Source organism: Hyperolius riggenbachi, chromosome 4 (genome assembly GCF_040937935.1).
Source record: "Hyperolius riggenbachi isolate aHypRig1 chromosome 4, aHypRig1.pri, whole genome shotgun sequence".
NCBI lineage: Eukaryota > Metazoa > Chordata > Amphibia > Anura > Hyperoliidae > Hyperolius > Hyperolius riggenbachi.
The window spans coordinates 276,184,534-276,202,269 of record NC_090649.1 but is presented as its reverse complement, the minus strand read 5'-3'; the positions used below and the strand labels follow the sequence as shown (position 1 = coordinate 276,202,269).

Here is a 17,736-nt window from a genome sequence, read left to right as displayed (position 1 = left end):
CCTCCGCTCGGTTTTCAAGGTCTTCTGTCATGCAGGGACTGGATGGTAACTCTACTTAAAGGATATACAGTATGAGGCCCCAAGACAATTTAATACATCTTTACTTACCTGGGGATTCTTCCTGCTCCTAGAAATCTCTGTGTCCCTTACTGCAGTTCCGCTTACACCTGGTCTTCTGTTGTCTCCTCCGTAGAGGTTCACAGCCAAATAGCACTGCAGGCTGGGTAGCAGTAGCACTGCGCCTGGGCACAACGCTCCTGGCTACAGCAACTGAGAGCAGCGTGTGCACGCACCCGCGGATGCACAGAAGCTGCTAACTTTGCCGGGTCACCGGCCGCTACGGAGGGGACAGCAGAAGCCTGGGTAAGAGCAGAACTGCTGTGAGGGACACAGAGAATTCTACAGGCTGGAAGAAGCCCCACGAAAGTAAAGATGCATTCATTTGTTTGGCCTCATGTTTCCTTTACGGTATTTAGAGTTTACAATAAACAATGAAGCTACCACCTCTTATAGAGGTATAGGCTACATAACTAAAACAAGGGTGGTGGCACCCAATATAGCTGTCTACAACTTGTATATACAGTAAATATATAGAGAGAGAAGATTTTAATCAAGCACAATGTATGACAACGTGTTTCACTGGTTCTTGGCTGCTACCTCAGGTCAATTCTACAACACAAGTGCTTCTGTTATGACTGTCAGTAGCATGAGCGTCTCTATAATACTTAGTCATAACAGAGGCACTTGTGTTGTAGAATCGACCCGAGGAAATGGGCAAGAACCCATGAAACGCTTTGTCCTACATTGTGCTAAAAAAATCTTTCAAATTACAATGGTTTTTATTTCATCTGCTTCTCCTCTCTCTGTATTTATATACAAGTTGTAGACAGCTGTATTGGCCGCCTCTACCCTTGTTTTAGTTACTATCCACAAAGGGGATGTCTTTGATTCTTGAAATACCTGGCTGCCATGATTTTTACTATTTTCCAAAGAGCTACAGTTAATTTTATGAAGAAGTGTATTCATAGAAGTGTCATAATATATCTTTATTTTATTTTTTGCAAACACTGTAAAATAAAAGTAGCGAGACCAATATAAAATCTTTAAAAATTAATTATTACTACTTGTTAAATTTGCACTAAAAGTGAAATAAACTATTTCCATGCTATGGTAAATGTAAATTTAAAAAGGGATGATAAAGAGATTTAATACAGTTTTAATTAAGTTAATTTTATGTTTTACAGAAACCAGCAAACATCCTGGTAATGGGGGAAGGTCCTGAGAGAGGAAGAGTCAAAATAGGTAAAATTAAATAAGTAAATAATAAAAAATAAATAGATGCACATGGTTTCTGGTTTGATTGCTTACCGGCTCTTGATCAGAAATAATGTTTCATAAAATATAACTGCGTATATTCAGGGTTTTTAACATGAATAAACCAAGATAACCAAACATTCCATGAAAAATAATGAATTAAAACATTCATAAACTTATATGAATAATTAACCACACTGACACAGAAAAAGAGATATTCATGTTATTTTGTTATGCAACTTTCTATTCTGTAAACAGCCATTCTAAGCATAACGGGACATACAGGTGACAGTTCATAGTATGCTTACAAGGGATTACTGACCATGGTTTAGCTGTGCTTTAAATACTAGCACTCCTTGCAGTGTACATTATTTCCTTCTTGAGATAAAAGTTTTGGGGTCCTTTTGGAAATGTCCTTGTTTATTAAAGAAAAGCTATTTTTATCAATTGAAATAGCATCAAATTGATCAGAAGTTGTTGAAAATCTCATACAACATTGTGTACAACATGCATCACAGAGCAATGTAAACTAGCTCTTATCTAATAGCAGGAGGCACGTGAGGCCGTAGTGCTCAACCGAGCAAGATCATAAATATGTGAGTGTGTAGCTATAGAAATGGCACTTCACAGGTCTTCATTTAACAATTCCAGTAAATAATACATTCAAAAGACCAATCTCAGGACTGAAGAATCATCCAGGATGCTGGCCTTCTAGGCAGAGTTATTAAAAAAAATAAAAAAAAAAGACCAGCCAAAAGCTTTGAGATGGAGAAAAGATCAGAGACACTGGACAGAGACAAAAAAACTTTACAAATGAATCTAAGTTTGAGGTGTTTGGATTACAAACAACAAACATTCATGAGGTGCAAACCATATGAAAAGATGGTGGAGGTATGCTTGATGGTTGTTAAAAAATTCAAGCGTTGGTGCAAACACAAATAGCAATAGTCAGCAGCTGCATGATTCCAATCCAAAATGGAAAAATTATATAGAATAATATTCCTCAGCACTTTCACTCCAATTCCCACACTCTATACAGCCTGCAGACACCCAGTGCTCAAAAAGGGACAGGTGACCGTCACCAAAAACATATGCTGGAGTCAAGACTTAGCTTAATGCACAGGGGGTACATTTTATTAAAAACATTCAAACAAGATAACACATAAATAAAAACTCGCATCTTGGGTTCATGCATACTGGTCCCTGTTGCATCAAATCACATAGAACAATATTGCACTTAAATACACTAACGTTCTCAGTGCATCCGTGCATCACAGCTCCGCCTACCGCTGCCGTCATTCCATCGCTATCCAGTGATTGGTAATGCTGTATGTGCCCGGCCGCTCGCTCGAGTGGTTCCGCCCCCCGCTCATTAAGACTTATACATATTCACTGCTTCTGGCCAATCCGCGCACAGCGGGGCCAGACGCAAGGTAATACAGACAGCGGACCGGGAGCCGCTCGCTCGAGTGGATCCGCCCCCCGCTCATTAAGACTTATACATATTCACTGCTTCTGGCCAATCCCCGCACAGCGGGGCCAGTTGCAAGGTATTACGGACAGCGGACCGAAAAACCAAAGGTACTGACGATCAGCAGATCGTCTTGCCACGAACTGCGGTTTCGGTTTTAAACCGAAAAACTGTGAAGCCCTATCTAGAGGTGCCTGTTGTTCTTCCCGATTAGGTTTCCGCCTTTCACCATCGTCAGGGGATCAAAGGTGTGCTTCATGCCATATGTTGAGTATGTTGGAGACCAGAACTATTTAGGGAAGAAGCAGTCAGCTGGTATTATGTCTGTAATGTGGTGGCTAGTAGAGCGACCATCTCTCAACCCTCTAGTTCTAGATTTAGTGAAGCACAAAAGTTGATCTTGAAACTTATGTTCTTGAAGGTCATGTACTTCTATCAACCTAAATAACATTGTGATCATCCAAGTAGTTAGTATTACTGTCCCCCATCAGGTAAATGGTAAGGGATTAAACAGAAGGTAAATGCTATAGCATTGTAGTAACATGACCTGCACAGCTTCAGTGCTTTTCTGCTTCTCTACACCTTCTCCTCTTAGAATACAACACTCTTCTAACCAATGCGGAGAGGAGGACTCAGTACAGGAATATGGATCACCTCATTGCACATCTTATCACAGAAATTGTTGTTTACCAACTTTCTTATCACTTATAACATGGAAATTACCTGCTGAAGAAGGAGCGAGGTTGAGGAAACTCCATGCTTATTCTCTAATGCTGTGTTTTCGCTATAGACTAAGTATACCTTCCTCCCTCACCAAGCATTTTAATAAGCTGATTAGAGCATTATTTTAAATTAATTAAGCATAAAGGCATAAAGATGCTTTTGTAAGAACAATTTATTTTCCAAAATAATAATGTTTCGTTCATATATTCTCATTAACCTTGCTCACTTTCTAGCTCACTTCCTAGGCAGCCTGAGAGCTTTCTTCTTTATTCTCATAGACATGAAGAGGGGAGAATGATTGCTCACTTGATGTCATGCTTCTCTTCTGACTCACAGCCTATAGGAAGGCATAACATTAGTGTGAATGGAACTGGGAGTTGACAGACAGATTGCTAAGGATTTATTAACTGGTGCTGGAAATACTTTCCGTTTTGTTATTTTGAAGAATATGCTACTTTTCCTTTCAAAACTCATGCATAGTAAATTTAAAATTAAGTTATCGAAAACTTACAGTATAATACATAAACATATTATAAACTTAGTCATACATAATTGTGTGGCACATATGAGATGCAAATAAGATGCAAATAAGTCGAAATTGATGCAGGATTAAGCAAATCCTGTGTGCAAATTTATGCAGCTTGAAAATTGACCAATTAACTCCAGCATGGTGGAATGTGATTGACCTATTTTCACACAGCATACATTTGCATAATTCTACATCAATTCAGAATTATTTGCATCTCATTGACCTTAACTACTCTTACAGTAGGAAATAGGTTATCAGTGCTCTGTATGGGGCTTAATAAACATTGAATGCAGCAGCTTATGCCAGTGAAATAGTGCAATATTCTTACCTAGAGTTTTAAGCTTTAAAATAAAAAAGAATATCGAATTCTAAGAAAGACCCCTTTAGGATTAAGCCGTTAGATGCAATATATACATATGCAATAGATTTGGCAGGCCAGTGTTAGGTGGTAAGGTAAAATGAGGATATATTGATCTACTTACCGTATTTCGCGCCGTATAAGACACTCCGGAATATAAGACGCACCCAGGTTTAGAGGGCAAAAACCAGGGAAAAAAAAAATTATATATAACCTGGTGCCTCCATATTCCAGAAACGTCTTGTACATGTTATCCCCCAAATGGTGTCTGCCAATGTGTCCTGTGTGCCCCTTCTCCCCATGTGTCCTGTCTCCCCAGGTGTCCTTCTGTGTCCGTCTCCCTATGGGTCCTGTGTGCCCCTTTTCCCCCATGTGTCCTGACCTCTCCTTCTCCTCATATATCCTGTGTCCTGTCTGTCCCATGTGTCCTATCTCCCATCTCCCCCATGTGTCCTTCTCCCCCATGTGTCCTTCTCCCCATGTGTCCTTCTCCCCATGTGTCCTTCTCCCCATGTGTCCTTCTCCCCCATGATTCCTTCTTCCCATGTGTCCTGTCTCTTCAGTGTCCGTGTCCTCTTATGTTGTTTTATGCCCCCCTTCATGTGCCACAGCTCTCCCCATTAAAATAATGCTGCCCGCCATGCGTGCGTCTCCCCGGGTCACACCCCCCCCCCCCCCCGCGCGTGTCTCGCTATCCCCGTTGTACATACTGTATGTCCCCCAGTGTCAGCAGCAGCGGCGGAGGCTTACCAGATCCATGCCGCCGCGATGACTGCAGACACCAGGCTACTCCATGTGTTTCCTCTACTGCGCGGCTACTGATGACGCAATCAGTACAAGCCGCGCAGTAGAGGAAACACATGAAGTAGCCGGGTGTCTGCAGTCATCGCGGCGGCATGGATCTGGTAATCCTCCGCCGCTGCTGCTGCTGACACTGGGGGACATATGTACAACGGGAAGAGACACGCGGGGGAGGGGGGGAGAGAATGACCCGGGGAGACGCACGCATGGCGGGTGGGCAAGAAATTTTTACATTGGGAGAGCTGTGACACTTGGGGGGCAGGCTAGGCCCAGCAGGGACACAGGCAGGGAATCCCCAATGGCGGCGGGTCGGCGGTTCGTATCGGCGGGCTTTCGCAAGTTGGGGATTCCCTGCCTTTGCCGTATAAGACGCAGGGACTTTTTCTCCCCATTTTTTGGGGAGAAAAAGTGCGTCTTATACGGCAGCAAATACAGTAAGTTAGAAGGTTAGGGCTATGCATCAGGAAGTATTGTACATGGGTTTAAATTTAGTAGGTAGGTTAAAGTTAAGCATGAGGAAGCGTTTAAGTTTAAGAGACTTAGGCCTCAATTCACTAAGATCATGCTGGAGATAATAAGGCAAGAGAAAACTTACCTCCACACGTGAGAGAGTTATCTTACCTCTTCATTCCTTAAGTTACCTCCTCTGTAGTTAATTTACCTCCTCTGTAGTTATTTTCACACACAGTTAATTAACAGCCTGTCTTTAACTCTGGAGTTATTTTAAGGATTGGAGAGTTAACTTAAAGACAGAAGAGTTAACTTTAGGCTTGCCTGAGGTAAAATGTTTCCTGAATACTACATGCCTTATCACCATGGTGACAACTCTAGAAGAGTTATTAAAGACAGGAGATAAGCTTAGTGAATTGAGGCCTTAGGGCCTTGGGCCTAAGGAAGGGGTTTATGATTGGGAATGTGATAGGCTTAGGTGTTAGTAAGGAGTTGGGTGACATTTAAATTCAGCAGATTGATGTGGGGAAACAGTACAAATAACCAACTATTGTTTCTAAAATTATTGTAGAATATCACTTCCTAATTAATCATTACTTTACGAAATATGTAGATACACAAGGTAATAGAGGTCTTATAAGCTCACAAAAAGTTAATACCAGAAGTAATTTTTTTCAGTTGTCTAGTAAGTTTTTTCTTCTATTTCTGTTGTAGCTGACATGGGATTTGCTCGGTTGTTCAATGCTCCCTTGAAGCCTCTTGCAGATTTGGATCCAGTTGTGGTTACGTTTTGGTACAGAGCTCCAGAGCTGCTGTTAGGTGCAAGACATTATACTAAGGCAATAGGTAAGAACTTTTTTATTAATGCATATATTTACAGTGTCATGGGCAAGCACCTGCCAAACACTTCTAAACCGTTTTTTCATCTTTCATGTATGGTTTATTTGCTTGATTATTTACTTTATTTATTTTAGATAATTGAATGCAGTTTATAAATGAAAGTTATAGAGACAGCTGTTGGCATACATTTAACAAAGTTAAGCCATGAAAAATATGTTTATTAAGAAACTTACTGGACTGTTGAAGCTTTGATTACTGTTACGTCCCTCAACCAGACTTATGATGGCTAATCATGGCTAACACTGTGCATTAGCTATCAGTGCCTATCTGTGTCGAGCAAGTGATGACAGGAGTCAGGAGTGCTTTGATAAGGACAGGGCCCTAGGGAATACATTATGGCAACTTATATACTTCAAGATGGATGAGAATAAGCCCCTACCCATTTGAGGCTATGTCTACAGTAATAGGCGAGTTTCATGTAGAATAGGTCATTCTTAACAGAATATTAATAGCTATATTAATATTCTGTTAAGAATGACCTATTCTACATGAAACTCGCCTATTGTACTTTTCATAGGCGCAAACCAATTATTATCCAATGGCTTGTCCTTAAGAGAAGATTATATGGTATTCGCAGTCAAAGACAAGCAAAGTTGTATACTGTACTATAATCCCTCTAACACTATTAAGACAGGAAGATCTAACCACTTCCCTGGAATTGACACAGAGTACATTTTCAGGATTATTTAACAGATAAATTACCATGTTCAGTGTTCTCTCAACTCACAACCTGCCTTATTGACTTTCTCCTCCATGTTACTATAAAGGCTTAAAGTGTAACTGAACTGACGATTAAAAGGATGAGATAAACACGGGTTCATATAATACTAAGGATTCTTAGAACTTCCCTTTGTTCGCTTTTTTACTTTTTGGTATTACAAATGCATATAGACCAGTGTTATATGTATGCAACTGAGGCAGTTAAACTGCAGTTTGATACAACCACAACTATCCTGAAAATTAAACAGAAGCCAACATACTTTAATCTGGCTGAACAAACAATGCCGACAAGTTCACAGCAAATTATTTCTCTTTGTTGGTAGCTGAATGAATTAGATTCTACATCATACTTATAGGGCTGCTGTGCAACCTTCAAAGACCGTATTGGTTGTCCGCAATGGGCAGGAGTAGTTTTGTATCAAACTGTCTTTAGACATTCTTTGGCGTATGAATACTGAAATGCCCATAGATGTCAGCGGCAGTGTAAGGGTAAAAACGCAAAACATGGTGCATTAGAACAATGGGGTGGCAGTCTGATTTAAGCAGAGAAGCTTTATACAGTGGTGATGTTCGTGGTTAGCACATATAAAACAAATATCACTTGTATGTTTCACATGTTCTTTTATGACTGTATTCTCAACATCTTCCCGATACAGGGCATTGCACACTAGATACCAGGGTGTCATAGCTTGTCACCTCTTGACTTTTGGTATTTGTGAGATGTATTCTATTTCCAAAAGGTGACGTCAATGGGAGCAGACGAAAGCTGGAATATGACTCTGGCATTTTCAATGGGGGATTGATTCTGGGGAGTTGTGTGGTGTAGCTAACGCATTTTCGTGTCATCCTGAATTGAAGATAGAAGTTATTCGTTTATAGCTTTGTCATCCTGCAGTGAGGAAAAAAAGTAAAAAAAAAAAACCAAAAACCTATCAAATTGCTATATAGGTTAGCTGCTTTCCTCACTTTTCTTATCAATTTACAAAATGCAAATAAAATAAGCTACAAGTAGAAAAATCTACATCAAATCAATATTTACTGTGGCTTCCTTTTTTGCCCTCAAAACCGCATCAATCCTTCTAGGTACACTGCACAAAATCTGGGATTTTGTAGGATTATAGTCATGTGTATAAATAACCAAATATACCAAAGAGGTACTAATGATCATTATTTTTATATGTAGGTTGTAACAGAGTCATTAACTGAAACAAAGTGGCTGTGTAGGAAGCTTAAAGTGTACCAGAGCTGAAAATATAAGAAAAATGTATACTTACCTGCTGCTTTCTCCAGCAGCATAAACACGCGTGATTCCCTCGCCATCCTCCCGCGGTCTGCCGTTCAGCCGCGATTAGCCTCGGTAACTGTCTCATTGGAATCCAGTCTGGATCTTCTGCGCATGCGCGGACCTCCTGTGCATGCGCAGAAGCCCCAGACTGGATGCGACTGAGACAGTTACTGGGACTGATCGCAGTTGAATGGCAGACTGCTGGATTTTTCTTATATCTTCAGCTCTGGTTTACTTTAAAACTGGGTGAGGAGCAGTCAGATTCTGCAAGATGTATTGCTATTTGTCCCCACTTCAAGAGCCCCAGATGGCTGAGTTACTTAACTCCAAGAGATTTTGTTCTATCCTGATGGTGGGGGAGTAGCTCTCAGAGATGAAGTATCTACTCATGACAAGACAAGACAAGACAAATAACATTTATATTGCGCTTTTCTCCTTGCGGACTCAAAGCGCCAGAGCAGAGCAGCAGCCACTAGGGCGCGCTCTATTGGCAGTAGCAGTGTAAGGGAGACTTGCCAAAGGTCTCCTACTGAATAGGTGCTGGCTTACTGAACAGGCAGAGCCGAGATTCGAACCCTGGTCTCCTGTGTCAGAGGCAGAGCCCTTAACCATTACACCATCAGCCAACAAGTATCTACTCATGAAGGGCATATTACCTGAACTTTCTTTGGAAGAAGAATGTAAGGTTCCAAGGGCTACCCAATAATGTATTTTCTGACTGTTGGGTGAAGTTTACTTACATATTCTGAAAAAGCTCTAACAAAATATGTCAAAGGTTGATTTATTGTTCTATCCAGGCAGGGTCAGTAAAACTTTTAACTATTATCTTCAATGCTTCATGTCTGCCTCATAAGACCGCTCCCATCCTTGCAGCCAAATTTGCTCTCAACAATGTCACCTCAGTCTCCTGGAAGTCTAAAAACATTTTTTTGCCAATTTTGGGTTTTGCCTTTGACTTTTACTCCAGAATCATGTTTTGCGGCTGTACAGTATAGACTTGTTTTTTGGATATCCCATGTAAATAAAATACAGTCAATGCCGTCTTGAGATGGGCAAGGAGAATGCAGGCAAAAGTTTTATAACATCAAATTCAACCTTGGTTAGAGTCTTTCAACCCCCAGCCTGAAATTACATTGCCCATCTAAGAAGTCAAGATTAAATTGCCCCTTTTATGGAAGAAGATTAGACTGGATTTTCTTAAACAGCTTTATGAAGGTCCACCTGGTATTTTATCAAGTCTCAAGTTTGACAGCTCCACTATCTGCTTTGGTTGATAGTTATGAGAAATTTAAGGTGGAAACTATTACATATTCTAGAAGAAAAATTGTACTTCTGCAGTGCCTGATCAAATGGATGAGAACTATGTAATGATGCCAATGCCCAGAAATTGGTAAAAGCCTTCCATTAGAGAAGCAAGCTCCAATAAGATTCAAAAAGTCTGGCCTTGCAAAAGAGGAGCAACATTACAATACCTCTGGGGCCACAGGTCATAGGCATACACATGTGCCTTGAATTGTCAGACTTGCGTTAGGCCAGATGTATTCTTGTATGTGCAAATATGTGTCCCTGTGAGTTGTGGTGTGCCTTTTAATATATATTAAAAGGAATCGTTCTGCACCCATGAGGTGGACTAAGTCACTGATGATGCCATATGGCCTGACTGACTGCTGCCTAGGAGTGGTGAAAAAAAAGACTTCAAGTGAACCCGAGGTAAACTAAATAACCGGATGAGATAAACAATTTTATTTATCCTCCTACTCCTAAAATTTACTTTTTAAAGATATCCCATGGTTTTTTTTTGTATTAAAACTTTTTCAAAGTAGATTGGATATTTTATTGTCTCTGCTCAATGGCCGTCTATTAAGTGTGACAGAGTTCAAATACATGAACAATTGACGTTTTCTATCGTTCTCCTGCCCTCAGAGGTTGTATTCTGCCAGGAAAACTTTGATAGCTGTAATTTGCTTATCAATGAGGTTTACTATATTCCCGACAAGGTACCGACAGAAATCGTCACTTACATGCCAGAAAATGAACTCTTTCAGGCAGCAATAAAAAAAAATGAAAAACATCCGGGTTATTAATGTTTTGCACTGTACATACACCTGTTTATGTCATCATGCCACATGTCACCTTGGGTACACTTTAAGGCTGTGATATACTGCAGTGAGCACACTTTTTTCATAATGGCATTTCTATGAAATGGTATTATAAAAATGGAGGATGAGTTATGCTCAAATGAAATAGCTGTTGTTCTGTTAAGGCAATAAATGAGCAAGACCTGCCCTCTGCTTAGCATCAAGCTTTGTTGTTCAGAGCTAATTAGATTTTTTTCCTGGCTAACTTGCCATTTGCTATAGTGAATTATTTCTGTATATAGACCTGACTTTAACATTAAAAATAGTGTTAACAGCTGACATGTTTGGCTCACCAGGTCCTTTTGAGTGAAATCACAACAACAACATGAAACAAGCCAAAGAAAGAATAGATCAGTACAGGCTTTTTATGCAACTAGAGACTACTGACAATTCAGTTGCCAGGAGTTACATAAGGTGTTTTTTGTTGTATAGATGGGAAGTAAATAATATGATGTTAGCTGATTTCATTGGTTTTACACTATCACTGGACAAAAATACACTTGATATCTGGTTTACATGTATTTCCTTTTTTAAATAGGATACCTAAAACATGTTTAGTCATTCATAACATTTTTGTTTTTTATTATGAAATGAGTACTGAAATATATTTGTTTATTTATCATACACCAATGACATACATTTGTACCTGGACCTGTTTTGATTTCAGGTACCCTAGGCAGGACCACCTAAGAACTCATCCCTTACCACTTCCAGTAACATTATCATTAAATGGCAGTGGTTTGGCATTGCACAAGCATTTATCAGCCACAATAAAAGGTAAGGTCAAACAATGGGACAAAGAGAGGACAGCAGAGAGGGAGGTTGGCAGAGGAATAGGGGATTATAAGCAGGGCTGTGAAGTTGGTACAAAAATCATCCGACTCCAACTCCTCTGTTTTACAGAAACGTGGTTACACGAGGATATCCCTGAGAATGCCCTACACCTCCCAGGCTTCAGCCTCATCCAGGCAGACCACAGCTGGGTCCTCTCCGGGAAAAAGAGGCGGTGGAATTTATTTCTATATCATCTTTTCATGGTGCCCCAACTCATCAGTACTTATCAGGAAATGCTCCCCGGACCTTTAACTATACTCGTTAACTGCAGACCAGCATACTCACCAAGGGGGTTCTCCTCCTACGTCCTTGTTTGGCAGCTGATGCCAAAGTTGCTCTGTCTGACCTCAATGACACCATCTCACCGTGATAGACGTCCCTCCCAGACTCTTCTGTTCCTCGTTTTGGGTGACTTCAATAGGGCCAACCTTCACCAAGAGCTGCCTCGCTATCACCAGCATGTAACCTTCCCCACTAATGGCTTGAACACCCTTGACCACTGCTACACAGTCCTGGGAGATGCATACAAAGCTGTCCCAGCACTTGGCTCCTGCGACCACTGTCTCATACATCTTATCCCCACCTATAGGAGGAGTCTGCAAACCACAAAACCGGTCCTTAAGTCCACTAAAGTGTGGTCAAGCGAGGCCGAGCTCTAACTTTAGGCCTGCTTCAAATGCACTGATTGGAGGACTCTGGAAGCGTCAAACCTAGACGAGTGGGCAGAAAATGTCACCTCATACATAAGCTTCTGTGAGGACTTCTGTGTGCCAACCAAATCTTTCAAAGTGTACCCGAACAACAAATCGTGGTTTTCCAACAAATTTCTGCAACTGTGGAAGCACAAGGAAGCTGCGCACAGGTCCGTAAACAAGGATGACTATAGGCGGGCAAGAAATTGACTTAACCGAGAACTGAGACCCGCCAAAAGGGAGTTTGCTGAAAGGATGAAACGGAATCTATGCTCTCAACTCACTAGCTGTCTGGAAAGGCCTTAAGGCAGCCACCAACTTAAAGCAAATACCCCCCCCCCCCAACATGCGCCACACAGCATTGAACTAGCTGAAGAACTTAGCTAATTCTATTTCAGACTAGGTAACACCTGGATGGCACCCCCCCCCCCCCCCAGCCAAGGGCAACGTCCTAAGACTAAGCTTACCTGCTCCAGTGGTGTGCGAGGCCGATGTTCGGCACCATATGGCAACACTGAACACCAGGATGGCCTCTGGTCCTGATGGTGTGTCTCCAGCCTGCCTGAGAACCGATTCGCAGCAACTTGCCCCCATCCTTTCTGCCATCTTCGCCAAGTCACTTGAGGAGGGCAAATTTCCCTCATGCTGCAAGAGGTCAACCATAATTCCTGTGCCTAAAAAAACAAGGAATTTTAGACCTCAACAATTTAAGGCCTGTGCCCCTTACGTCAGTCATCATAAAGACCATGGAGAGAGTAGTCCTGTCCCTCCTGAAGCTCTCCACCTTTCCCCTTCCGGACCCATTCCAGTTTGTCTACAGGGCAAAAAGGTCCACTGACGATGCCATCTGTCTGGAGTTCATCAATAAACACTTGGACAGATCAGACTTCTATGGCAAAATCCTCCTCTTGGACTTCAGTTCAGATCTTAACACCATCTGCCAGCACATACTCCAGGAGAACCTGCCTATGGATCACAGACTTTCTCACCAACCGGTACCAAGTTGTTAAGCTGGGGGATATCTCCTCACAAGTAGTGTCTACGAACACAGGTGTACCCCAAGGCTGTGTCCTGTCACTGCTGCTGTTCTCCCTTTACACAAACAACTGCAGATTCATGGAAGACTCCATCAAGGTAATCAATTTCAAGAAAGACACCACCATTGTCGGCCTGATTACCAAGGATGACGTCCAGGAGTACTGTCAGCAGGTTTAGAGAATTTGCCACTGGTGCAAGGAGAACAGGCTGGTCTTTAACGCTGCTAAAACTGACGAGTTGATCATTGACTTCAGAAAGTCTGCCCCCACCCCGTCTCCAATCTGCATTGATTGCAATGAAGTGGCTAGAGTAACCTTTGCTCGCCTCCTGGGCACAACCATCTCCTGCGACCTAAGCTGCAGTCATGCAGAGGACAACCCAGAAGAGACTATTTTTCCTCCGCCAAAAGTTTGGCATGGCCCAAGAGATTCTGAAAAGTTGTTACACTGCCATTATTGAATTGGTCCTCTGCTCTTCGATCTTGGTCTGGTATGCAGGCTCCTTCGCCAGCAACAGACACAAACTACAGAGGGTCATCAGGTCAGTGGAGAGGATCATTGGGAGACCCCTCTCCTCACTTAACCTACTATACAACACCAGACTGTGCTCTAGAGCACTACAAATTACCAACGATCCCTCCCTTCCTGGGCCAGCGCTACTTCAGTCTGCTGCCTTTGGGCCGGAGGTTTCGAGCCATCTCCCCTAGGACTGCTAGACACAGGAACTTGTTCTTCCCCTCAGCTATTAATCTCTTGAACTCCCTCCACACACTTCCCTGTTCCAGTGCCTTCCCTTGGGCTGCAGCTTGTGGCTGCTTCACCTCCCCACAAGAACTTAGCTGATATGTCCATTGTGTCAGCGCCTCTCACTTTTTTTTTCATGTTTACTGTACAATACATTGTTTTTTAGTTTAACTTTGCTTGCTTGTATTGTTGTGTGTGTCCTATCTATCTACAGTGGTTTGCAAAAGTATTCGGCCCCCTTGAAGTTTTCCACATTTTGTCATATTACTGCCACAAACATGAATCAATTGTATTGGAATTCCACGTGAAAGACCATTACAAAGTGGTGTTCACGTGAGAAGTGGAACGAAAATCATACATGATTCCAAACATTTAAAAAAAATAAAAAAACTGCAAAGTGGGGTGTGCGTAATTATTCAGCCCCCTGAGTCAATACTTTGTAGAACCACCTTTTGCTGCAATTACAGCTGCCAGTCTTTTAGGGTATGTCTCTACCAGCTTTGCACATCTAGAGACTGAAATACTTTCCCATTCTTCTTTGGAAAACGGCTCTAGCTCAGTCAGATTATATGGACAGCGTTTGTGAACAGCAGTTTTCAGATCTTGCCACAGATTCCCTAATGAATTTAGACCTGGACTTTGATTGGGCCATTCTAACACATGGATATGTTTTGTTTTAACCATTCCATTGTTGCCCTGGCTGTATGTTTAGGGTCATTGTCCTGCTGGAAGGTGAACCTCCGCCCCAGTCTCAAGTCTTTTGCAGACTCCATAAGGTTTTCTTCCAAGATTGCCCTGTATTTGGCTCCACCCATCTTCCCATCAACTCTGACCAGCTTCCCTGTCCCTGCTAAAGAGAAGCACCCCCAGAGCATGATGCTGCCACCACCATATTTGACAGTGGGGATGGTGTGTTTATAGTGATGTGCAGTGTTGGTTTTGCCACACATAGCGTTTTGCATTTTGGCCAAAAAGTTCAATTTTGGTCTCATCTGACTAGAGCACCTTCTTCCACATGTTTGCTATGTCCCTCACATGGCTTGTGGCAAACTGCAAACGGGACATCTTATGCTTTTCTGTCAACAATGGCTTTCTTCTTGCCACTCTTCCATAAAGGCCAACTTTGTGCAGTGCACGACTAATAGTTGTCCTATGGACAGATTTCCCCCACCTGAGCTGCAGATCTCTGCAGCTTGTCCAGAGTCACCATGGGCCTCTTGACTGCATTTATGATCAGCGCTCTCCTTGTTCGGCCTGTGAGTTTAGGTGGACGGCATTGTCTTGGTAGGTTTACAGTTGTGGCATACTCCTTCCATTTCTGAATGATCGCTTGAACAGTGCTCCATGGGATGTTCAAAGCTTTGGAAATCTTTTTGTAGTCTAAGCCTGCTTTAAATCTCTCAATAACTTTATCCCTGACCTGTCTGGTGTGTTCTTTGGACTTCATGGTGTTGTTGCTCCCAATACTCTCTTAGACAACCTCTGAGGCCGTCACAGAACAGCTGTATTTGTACTGACATTAGATTACACACCGGTGCACTCTATTTAGTCATTAGCACTCATCAGGCAATGTCTATAGGCAACTGACTGCACTCAGACCAAAGGAGGCTGAATAATTACGCACACCTCACTTTGCAGTTGTTTATTTGTAAAAAATGTTTGGAATCCTGTATGATTTTCGTTCCACTTCTCACATGTACACCACTTTGTATTGGTCTTTCACGTGGAATTCTAATAAAATTGATTCATGTTTGTGGCAGTAATATGACAAAAGGTGGAAAACTTCAAGGGGGCCGAATTCTTTTGCAAACCACTGTATATATTCCTCTACTGAGCTATACATTGTGCCAAACCTAATTCCAGGCAGACCCAGTCATGCTTGGCGAAATAAACTGATTCTTATTCTGACTGCTCAGTTTATGAAAGCACCGACTCCAAGTACCCACAATTTGCTTCAACTCCTTGACTCCGACTCCACAGCCCTATCAGGGCTATGGAATTGATACAAAAATCATCTGACTCCCCAGTTTATGAAACCTCCAACTCCGACTGCAGGTACCCAAAAATTACTTTTGACGCCTCAGCTCCACAGCCCAGATTATAGCGGGGGGGGGGGGGGGTATGGTTCAGTGGTTCTTATCTCTTTGAGTGTTTCAAGTAATCTAGCTAGACATGATTTATGAAGGCCAAGAGGCTGCTTTGCCAAAGCAAATGCATTTTTATTGTCATACCTCTTTGTAATACTCTTGATTTTTGAACCTGAACACAAATATGTTTTAAAAAAGGCTTTGGCTGCAGTTCCATCCAACAGAGCAGCTGTAGTTAAATCAGGTGTAAAAGAACAGAACATGTTTTGCTATTCCCCATGCTTCCTCCTACTATTATCTCAACCATTTAGGTTATTCATTGGACAACATTATCCAAATAAATATTCTGACCAAACAAAAGCTAGCCATTCTTTCCCAGCATAATAAAGACGTGCTGGCATATCATCAGGTGGCAGCTGTGTTCCTAGTAATGTGGAAATTCCTAGATGTGACAGCTCCAGGTGTTGGATGTATTGTAAGTGAGAGCTACTGGCTAGTCACTCATTGTTGGCATTAGAAGAATGTGAAGTTTAATCAGGTGCTGACATTTATGTCCTGCTTAATTATAAATATCAACCCACACTTCTCATCATAGTGAATAGCGCAGTAGAATTCACCTTCCAATAAAAACACCAGTGCATTGTTGGCATCTCAGCTATTTCAACAAAACAAGCCATAAATGTTTTAACTTCTTTATGGATATGCCTTCCAGACCTCTTTAATAGCTAAGTTACTGTCAGAAGGTTTCACTTTATAGTATTTAAGGACTGTGGGATGGTGGTCCCCTCTTCTTTTATTACCGCACAAAGCAGCAAGACTGCCATTCCATTTCAGATATTATCTTTGAAAAGGAATTGAGAGCATGCATAGCCATATGCATATCATATATGTGCTAAAAAAAAGTATGCAATGGTTCATTTTCTATCCACCCCATATGCCTCCTCTCATGACTCTCACCTACTTACCCACCCCAACATACTTCCATCATGAGCTATGTGCCCTTGTAAGATCTCGTGGCTCATGGCGGCAGAACGCCGAGAACCACGCTGAAGCGCAAGCCTCTGGGTCTCGGCGAAGCTCTGATGTCAGTGGAGCGCATGACGCTTAGTTCCCATTGGCTAAGCGGCGGACGCATCCTCAGTACGCACTCCGCAGCTGTAAACAGTGACAGCGTGTTTGCACGGCGTGTCAACTGACTTGCTGACACCCCACTGGATGATTGGTTACTTTTGTATTCCTTTTAGTTGATTGGTTAGTCCTAGTATAAAGGTTAGGTGAGCGCCCTCTGTCATCGCCCTTGATAGCCTCTGCTGGGCTTGTTGCTGAGACTGCGCTCACAACTGCTGATCTTGTGCCGACTTGTCTGTATCTTGACTAAGCTTATTTTCAGGTTGATCTACTGTTGCCAACTCCTGTTTGTTCCCCCGACGTCGGCGTTACCAGGGGAAACGCTCTTTCCTGCCCCCCTGCATCGTCACAGCAGCAGCGCCGGGCGCGCTGCTGTGATACGCTTACGGTGTCCGCATGATGAAGAGGGGAACCCGGATTAGCAAGCGACCGCTTGCCCAAACCAGGTAAAAGCAGCGGCGGCCGCGGGGGGAGGGAGCGGGCAGGCGGGCGTGGGGGCGCGGACCACGGACCACCACCCACGAC

The 17,736-nt window shown here is 42.4% G+C and overlaps 1 protein-coding gene across 5 annotated transcripts in view; it reads left to right on the top strand.

The window, feature by feature from the left end:
* Positions 1 to 17,736, top strand: part of CDK19 (cyclin dependent kinase 19) — a 502,598-nt gene that overhangs the window by 409,641 nt on the left and 75,221 nt on the right. For all 5 annotated transcript variants that reach the window (XM_068231298.1, XM_068231299.1, XM_068231302.1 and 2 more), the window contains 2 exons: positions 1,245 to 1,302; positions 6,361 to 6,492. In XM_068231298.1, coding sequence (XP_068087399.1) covers positions 1,245 to 1,302; positions 6,361 to 6,492 — 190 coding nt within the window. The remainder of the gene's footprint in view (positions 1 to 1,244; positions 1,303 to 6,360; positions 6,493 to 17,736) is intronic.